The 8968-nt window shown below is 23.6% G+C and overlaps 1 protein-coding gene, 1 long non-coding RNA gene and 1 other non-coding gene across 3 annotated transcripts; all 3 read right to left on the bottom strand.

Moving 5' to 3' along the window:
• Positions 1-1823: 1823 nt before the first annotated feature.
• Positions 1824-1897, bottom strand: Trnai-aau (transfer RNA isoleucine (anticodon AAU)). The gene has a single exon. It is a non-coding gene; the product is annotated as a tRNA-Ile (tRNA).
• A 395-nt stretch (positions 1898-2292) lies between these two features.
• Positions 2293-4473, bottom strand: LOC127286627 (uncharacterized). Its single transcript, XM_051313119.1, has 5 exons — positions 4285-4473; positions 3972-4152; positions 3355-3580; positions 2871-3181; positions 2293-2593 (listed from the first exon to the last, which is right to left on the bottom strand). Exons 1-4 carry the CDS (start codon positions 4386-4388, stop codon positions 2898-2900), a joined length of 795 nt encoding a protein of 264 aa, XP_051169076.1. The 5' UTR covers positions 4389-4473; the 3' UTR covers positions 2293-2593; positions 2871-2897.
• A 1421-nt stretch (positions 4474-5894) lies between these two features.
• Positions 5895-8691, bottom strand: LOC127286631 (uncharacterized). The gene is made up of 3 exons (XR_007843772.1): positions 8434-8691; positions 7010-7220; positions 5895-6724 (listed from the first exon to the last, which is right to left on the bottom strand). It is a non-coding gene; the product is annotated as an uncharacterized LOC127286631 (long non-coding RNA).
• Positions 8692-8968: the final 277 nt, after the last annotated feature.

Genomic DNA, 8968 nt, shown 5'->3' on the forward strand with positions numbered 1-8968 from the left:
TTGGTTTTGTTTTGTGTATGTACTTATGAACTGTCTGGGATTTTTCTGCTGATAATTCGGTTTGTTTTTTATTTCCGTCAGTATATTTTTGTGGAATTTTAAATATGGGCATCCTTTATACGAAGCAGGATGACCTTTTTGTCCACAATTTGCGCATTTCAGATTGTTGATGTCTGTGGTTTTTTCAAGAGGGCAGTTTTTGGGTCCGTGATTTTCTGAGCATTTGACGCACCTGAATCCAAGTGCGCAGTTGCTGCTTGCGTGTCCTATCCTTTGGCAATTTCTGCACTGAAATATTTCCTTTTTTCTTAACGTGTCCCAATACACTCTTTGATGCAAAAGAAATTTTTCCTTTATAAGATTTTTAGCAGAGCTTTCTGCGGTTAATTGTATCAGAAAGTGGTATCGTTCAGGATTATTTTTGTCAAAGACGAATTTGGAGGTTTTTATAATTTTAACATTATCTAGTCCTAGTGCTTCGATTTCTTCTTCCACTTCTTTGGCTTCAAAATTACCTCTAATTCCTTTGAGGATCAATGAGATTGGTTTGAGATGTTTTGGGGTAAAAGTGTAATAACTTACGCATTTCTCTTTTAGGATTGTGATGATTGCATTATAACTGTCAATATTGTTGCTGTTGATGGTTATAGATGTGGAATCAATTTCTTTTAATCTGAATAAGATGTTTTTTTTATTTAAAAGATCACGTATTTGTTTAAGATTTGTGTTAATGGTGTGAATAGGAGGCACTCTTTTTTTGTTTTGTGGTTGAGGGATAGTTTCATTTGTGTTAATATTTTCTGCCTGATTGTTTCCGTCAGTTTCCATATCTGCTATTTCTATATCTATATCTATATCGTTGCTTGTTGTTCCATCATTTAAATCAGCCAGGGCTTGAAATTTATTTTTTGTTTTGATTCCATCTGTGGAAGGGGCTATCTGTCGGTTCCTTTTTGACCTAGAGGTGTATTTTGCAGGCGTGTATTGTTGAATGTTTCTGTCTGAATCCAAATTGGTTATCCGGGATGATTTTATTGCTGTTGCAGTGATCAACGATGGCGTTGTTTATAAAACATTCATAAACTTAGCTGATACTAAAAATACTAAAAATTTCTTATACAAATCAATTTTTCTTGATTATTTTCATATAATGAAACTTAATAACAAACATAATTGATTTGTATTAAGAGTTAATCATCTTTGTGTATTTTTACTTCAAAATATAACCTATAATTTTTTACTTCCACTCTAATTTGCATTGTATATTCTGAATTCACCTTAAACCATGAGTGAGAAAAGTGCCACATTTCAGAGGTTCAACTCCAGTCTGAGAATGTGAGTCAAGCTTAATTTCATTTATTTTTGTATTATTATTATTTATTTCATACATATTGAAGAAGTCGCGCAATAGAACTGTGGCGACAAGGTATTTTATTTGACGTATAATTTGGTAGTCTTAACCTCCTCCTTGACGAAGGAGGGATAATGAGTGGGGACTACGAGCTCAGTCCATGTCTAAGGTTGTTAAAGGAACATCTCTTTACCGATATATATATATATATGTTCCTGAGATTTTGTTATTTCTTAATAAATATTTATAAAAGTTATTGCCTAAAATTATCATTGGTGAATAGAAGCACCATTTGCCTGGATCGATATATGTTATATATTTAATTTCAACTTCTATAGAACTTTTCGAATATTGTAATCTTTTATAAAACAAAAAATATTTAAAAAAAAACATAGAATATACTTTTTTCTATGAAAAAAAATGTTTCTATTGCGCTGCTAATATTTTTGAAATATTAGCAAAAAAAAGATACTGGCCCATGGGGGGATCGAACCCGCGACCTTCGCGTTATTAGCACGACGCTCTAACCATCTGAGCTAATGGGCCAACTGTGTTAACGGGCTCTTTAATACATTTTTCAATGACAGAAGTAAATTTAAAAATAAAAAAAAAATATTTAATGTTTATAAAACGTTTTTTATGACAGAAAACTGTTTTTTGTAATTTTTTTTTTTTTATAGAAAGTAGTTGACGTAAAATATTCAATATGTGTAGATATATTATTAAAATATAAAAATTCAAATTAGTTTTCTTATTTAATTAATTTTTTTTATTTGTAAAATAATAACCGATACTTTCTTTGTTTTTTTTTTCAACAAATTTAAAAATATATTTCTCTTTGTTTTTTCAATAAATTCAAAAATTTCTCTTTATTTTCTATCGATAGTTTATGGAGTATTTTTTTGATTTTTATTATCCAATATAAATAAAAATATAAAAAATATTTTCTACAAAAATTTTATTTCTTTTTATTATGTTATTACAAAGAATTTATTTTAAAAATTTACATAATTATACATTGAATGTTTTAATTATAATAATTGATTGTTTACCTAAAAAAAAAAATCTTTTTTTTTTCTTATAAATTCTATTCCATTTTATAGATTTTTACAAGATTTAATTACATGCACTTGTACTTCATGATTTCTTTTTTAAAATAATAATACAATGTAGACTAGTAGAAATTAAGATCCATTGGAATGTCGTCAATAAAAATAATTTAATGAAAAGTTGAAAATTAATCTGAAAAATAAAACCTAATTAAATTTCTCAATTAATTAAACTGTTAAATTTTAGTGATAAAAATGTAAAAGATAAACGCAACAAATTTCTTTCTTCTAAATTGACTCTTTTTATATGTTTAAAAAACAAAAAAAAATCGATTTAGAAAAATTATTTTTTTGCATTTTGATCACATTAGTAAATTCTCTTTTCTTTTGCTAAAAATAATTTATAAATAATAATAAATTAATTAATTAAATTTTTAGGCAAAAAATTATTTCAATGATATATACTTTACCTATTTATTATTATAAAATATATAGCTTCAATAAATTTTGACCGTCATAGTATAATCAGTCACTGAATCTTGTAATTTTTTTATTTGTTCTTTTAAATTTGTTATATCATTTTCCATTGATACAATATTCACACGAGATAGACGTAATTTTTCATTTAAATACTTTATTACTATTCTCTCATCATTATTTTTTATCTCCCAATTATCATCATTACAAATAAATTCTCTGTTTCCATTTCCAAATGAAATATTTATTTTTTTTTTTGGTGAAACTGATTTTCTGCGATCTATTAATTTCTCTGATTTTAAATCTGTGAAATTTAATTTTTCATTTTATTTCTTAATTATTCTATTTTATAATTTACAAAATTATTTATAATATATTTAGTTATATTTTATATAATTTTCAAAATTATAAAATTTAATATATTTTATAATTTTTGTATAAATTATTTTAATATTTCTATACTTTTTATAAACAAACCTTTTTCTGACTCAACTTTTTCTTCTTGTCGCATAACTGATATTTTTAACAAATTTGTATAACTTGTATCGCAATTCACTGTGGGAGAAGTTTTTGATCTCCTTTCACATTTAATTGGTGTAATAAATGATTCAAAATTATTTAATTTTTCAGGAGAAAATTTTTCTTCCTCCCATTCGCTAAATTCCGAATCATTATTAATTTCTTTTTTTATTTCACAGGGATACTAAAAAAAATTGTAATATAATTTTGTTTACATTCTTATAAAAAATAAATTTATTTATTATTTTATTATCTGTATAATATAAATAATTAAATATATATTTATTTTAAATACAAATAATATTTTTTTTTATTAATAAATAATTAATAAATATATTATCATTAAATAATAATTTTAAAAAAGTGTAACAAATAAAAATTAATTTTTAACTTAATAAAAGAAAAAAAATTTTCTAATTAAAAAATATTTTAATATAAAATTTTAAAATTAAATCCCTTCTTTTTGTTTTTACTTAAAAAGTAGAAATAAAAAAAATAAATAAAAAAATCATTTTTAAATTATAATAACGTCGAAAATTTCAGTTGATAATAAAAATTATTATTTATTTACTTACGATAGAACTTGCTACAGGAATTGCATTCTTTCGCAGTCTAATTCTAAATGAACTACTTCTATCAATATCTTGTTTTAAAAAGTGTTCGGAACAAACACGATGTCTATCGGTAAAAGTTGCCATACCATTTAATTGTAAAATTTTTATCCATTCTTTCCTAATAGATGGATCTTTTGGAAAACTATATATATATATATATATATATATTTATAAAAGAAAATTTTAAATTATAATACATATACATATCGAAGAATATTAAATTTAAATTTATAACCTCAAAATAGACATATGGATAAAAATATATTTTTCTTACCGATGCATAGTTAGTTTTCTTTTTTTACACTGCTTATTACTATTTTCTTGACTATTTCTACAATTTTTGACAATACATTTTGCTGACGATACGTTTTTAACCATTTTGATAAACTAAAAAGCACGGTAAAAAAAAATTTACTTGTGTTTACTTCTCCTCAGGGTTGGGAATTTATAACACCACATGTCCCCTCTCTACGTAAAATGTAATATACGCATAAATTTCGATGTGTATTACTCATAGTTGCGCAGTTACTACGACTGTCACATTTCAAAGGTTCCTCTGTATTGTAGAATGTGTATTATTTCAATTTTTTTGGGCGGGGAATGATGCGCATCTAGTTTTTACGCATATGTTGTGGGTGGAGCTTAACTTCAAGCTACTTCTACAATTTTAACGTTGGCACTTTATATCTAAGGCTGCAGTCCCATGGCAGCGTTTTGCGTTGCGTTTTGTCACTAGATCCTGAGTGTAAACATAGCAAACATATATCTGCATCTCTTTTACACTCATGGTCTAGTGACAAAACGCTGCCATGGGACTGCAGCCGAATAGTGAGAAAATATTGTAGAATTTACAATCATTGTTCGACGCAAAACGTCCGTTAGGAATTTTAAATGTAGCCTAATAAAGTTTCATTTTTACAATTTCAACAACTGCTTTTATTTTTGGTTTTTTCAATTTTTGTATTATTAAAGAAAAAGATGATTTGAATTTTAAAAAAGCTTCGATAAAATTTTAAATAATGAAAAAAAATTTTTAATTAGAAATTGCATTTGAATCAAAATTAAAAAAATTTTATGAATAGGTAACGTAACCTAGAAAAATTTTTAAGTTGTTATCTAATTCGTTTTCTATGACATAAAAACTTTTAATTTTCATTTAAATGCAATTTCTAATTTAAAAATTTGTTAATTTAAATTCTTTTAAATTTCTTTAAAGCTTTTTTAAAATTTAAATAAACTCTTTAAAAATACAGTTTGTCTAACTTTTTTTCTGATTCTTAAAAGTATAAAAAAATATATTAAATCGTAAAATATAGGTAAATGAAAGTATTTTTTTGTGAAAAAAGTTATTTAAATTGCAGTCAGGTAAATAAGAAACAACTTCAAAATATATGATTTTTACAAATGAATTTTTTTTATTTCAACAAAAAAAATAGTGACAAAGTAAGTTTTACTTTTGTATAGACAATTTTAACAACGATGAATTAGTGATTTGATTAATTGGATAAATATCCATTTTATTAAATTGGATTACATAATAAAATTGTCCTTTTTAAAATTAATTATAATGATTTATGAAAATTATTTTAATTTTATTAACAAAAAAAAATTTACTAGGTTGAATACTGGGCTAGTTTTATTAATGAAAAATTGTTTTTGGTTATTTATCCATAACAAATAACCAATTAAAAATCGTCCTTTGAAAATGAGAATATAAAAGACCAATTAAGGTAAAAGACTACTATTTCAATTACCTCAATGGCATTATAAATGAAAAATAAAATGAAATAAATAAGTGAAAGATTATATTAAGATTAAATGAGGAATATTTTTTATCATTAGGAAGATTTAAAAAAGTTTCTGAAATCGGTTTCGGACTTAGACTCTAAGTAGTTTCGTGAGGAATGGAATATTGTACTTTGACAAATTCACAAAAGTAAAATTTGTAGCACAAAGCTACGTAAGTGAGCATCATTGAGATTATAGTAAAATATAATTGTATATATAAACAAGTGACAATTTTGCGACAAAAGAGATCTTAGACTAAAAAAGTCATTTTGTAGCAGAATGTCAAATATGTATATACGAATTGCAAATAAACTTTAACCATTATGGTTTTTTAACATGCAATTTAACAATTGTTGCAAAAACATATTCTTTTGCGAATTTCTGATACATATGAAAAAAAATATAATGTCCAAACTAATTTAGTTTGATTTTATACACATTATAACATTATCACAGCAGATTCAGTAGCTAGACCAAATGTTTTAAGAATGAAACAATAAAACGAACATACTAAAATTGACCACGTATGTTATTGACCACCTTAACTGAAAAGTTTTTTTTTTATCCTCAAAGGATTTATACTTTTTAAAAAATGGTAAAAAATTTTAAAGCGCTTATAAAACCTTTTCTTTTGCGTGTTCTAACAAAGACATTAAAAGGCTTATTATTATATATTCGAAAAATATAAGCAACAAGATGTTTGTTTTTACATTACCAAATTATTGCATCAATAATTCGATATTTAATCTTGGTTCCTTTTTCATTATTTATTTTTAATAATCGTACTTCCAGATGCGAAATTTTCCTTTCGGAGTAATTTTTCTTTTCTTCTTTCATCTTCTATTGTATGTAATCTTGATGAATTGTATCGTTGGAGAATCAAATAATTTCTCCGGCGAAACAAATGAAATTCCTCGATTTTCAATCTATTAAATTAAATTTATATTTTTAAATTTTTATTTTAATCTTAATTATAATATTTTTTTGTTAGCCTGTTTTCTGGTTAAATATATATTTTAATCTGCTTTATTTTGCCATTGGTACTTTAAATTTACGTTTAAAATCAATTTTTCTTAATAAAAAGTATTATTTTAAATAAAAATTTATTTAAACTTTAAAAATAGTTAAAAAATTGAAAGCATAAAAATAAGAAAATTTAACTAGTCTTGCAATAAAAATAATATTTATTTAAATTTAATGCAATTACTCACCAAATTTTTTTTTTTTTTGCATCTCCGTTTTAATATTCGATATTGCTAGTGGATTTCATCAAGCATATCAAATATTGTTGATAGATTTCCTTTCCCCTTTTTTTTAATAGGCATCACTATCATTTCATATTTATTCTGCATTTTTAGATATTTTCTTCGTCTAATTCATTGATGTTGAAATCAATATCAATTTCGGACATTATTTCAGAATCTAAAAAAATATATAATTGTAAACTTTAATGATGCCTTTATTAATTAAAAATTTTTTGTTTAAAACTTAAATCACATAAAAATGACAAAACTAAAAAATCTACTGTACGAAATTAAAAAAAAATATTAAACGACTTTATTTAGTTGAAAATGGATTAACTGAGAAAGTTTTATAATAATACTTTAATAATAATAATAATATGTAATGTGTACATAAATAAATAAATAAATAAATAAAAAAATACATTAATTAATTTTTAGAACAGTTTTAAAATGTAAATAACTTTAATCTACGCACAATAGTCGAAAATTATTACACACGCTTTTTTTACTCATTGCAAAAAAGTTGAAAATTTTTTAATTATTAAATAGAAAAGGTAAATTATTTTCAATTGCAAATAAATTAAATAAATTTTAAATATTTAATAAAATAATTAAAATCGTTTTGAATTGAATTAAAAATCATCAATTCTTCCATTTCAAATTTTATTTATTTTTTAATTATATTATTTATTAAAATTAATTAAAATTATCTACAAAGGAAAAAGTAATTTAAAGTATCTCAAAATGTTAAATGAAATGAAATTATCAAAAATTTTCGATTTGAAGAAAGTTTCCTAATGCTTATTCATAAAATATTATTGAATAAAATATTTTTTAAAAAAATTTTAAGTTAGATTAATTCTCTAGAATTGAATTCATATAAAAAAAATTATATCAAATTCAAAAATAAATTTTTAAAAATTCTTTAAAATTACATGTTTTTTTTTGTATGTTAATAATTTATTTAAAAATTATTTTAAAAATTTAATTGAAAACGCCATTATTTTTAGACGCTGGTGATTAATAATTTTTTTTTTTATTTCAAATATAATTCAACAATAAATGGGACTAACTTTTGGAAATGAGGGGTTATGCTAAAAAGTGGGGAGAGCAACTCGAATTTCGCAGACAAAGAAAAAAAAGACGCTGTGTCCCCTCTTGGAAATTTTCTTTTTTGTTCGTTTCCACAAATATTACATTGAAATATAATTTCAATAAATTTGATTAAATAAAGGTTTTATACAAAATTAAAAAATAATATATATATTTTCTAATTTTGTATAAAATTTTATTTAACAAAATCTAATAAATTTTATCTCTTCTTTTTTAAATAACAACACATATAAGGAAATTAAAAAAAAATTAAAACGAAATATATTAAAATTACTTACATTAGGATTTGAAATTGGAATCGCATTTTTATTGCATAAATACAATAATTTGCCGATGATAAATGCCGGTTGTTGACTTTGTCCCTTCTTACGAGTTTTTAGTACTTTAAAATTTTTGTTAAACACACTTTTCACTTAAGCCCGTGTTTAAAAAAATTAGATACATAATTAAGGAATTTTTAAATTATACGAGGTAAAATTATGCAGCGTCCTACTGCTAAGAAGGGACATGATGAAATGGAAGAGTTCTCGGCGTGCCGTTGATTTTTTTTATGCCAACGTGGCATGCAGGCTGATTCTGCAATAGATGTTAGCGTGACATCAAAGTTGGGTTTACAATAGATATTCAAAAATAGTACGAACAAAATTTACAAATAAAATTCACGAATTTTTATCGTCTCCATTTAAAAACCCGACAGTTTTTTTACAACAAAGAAAAACTAGAATAGAAAAAGTGTCACATATGGGAGGTTTCTCTTCATTTTGAAAAAAGGGGGAATGTAACTTTAAGCTCGTCTCACATTCAAAAAAATGT

The sequence above is a fragment of the Leptopilina boulardi genome, unplaced genomic scaffold (assembly GCF_019393585.1).
Source record: "Leptopilina boulardi isolate dan_hultmark-lab unplaced genomic scaffold, ZJU_Lbou_2.1 LbouV2_362, whole genome shotgun sequence".
NCBI classification, from domain to species: domain Eukaryota; kingdom Metazoa; phylum Arthropoda; class Insecta; order Hymenoptera; family Figitidae; genus Leptopilina; species Leptopilina boulardi.

Coding starts and splice junctions, on each gene's coding strand:
- LOC127286627 (XM_051313119.1), bottom strand. CDS start 4,388: ATGGTTAAAAACGTATCGTCAGCAAAATGTATTGTCAAAAATTGTAGA. Junction 4,153..4,284: donor AGAAAACTAACTATGCATCG/GTAAGAAAAATA, acceptor ATATATATATAG/TTTTCCAAAAGATCCATCTA. Junction 3,581..3,971: donor TTCCTGTAGCAAGTTCTATC/GTAAGTAAATAA, acceptor AATTTTTTTTAG/TATCCCTGTGAAATAAAAAA.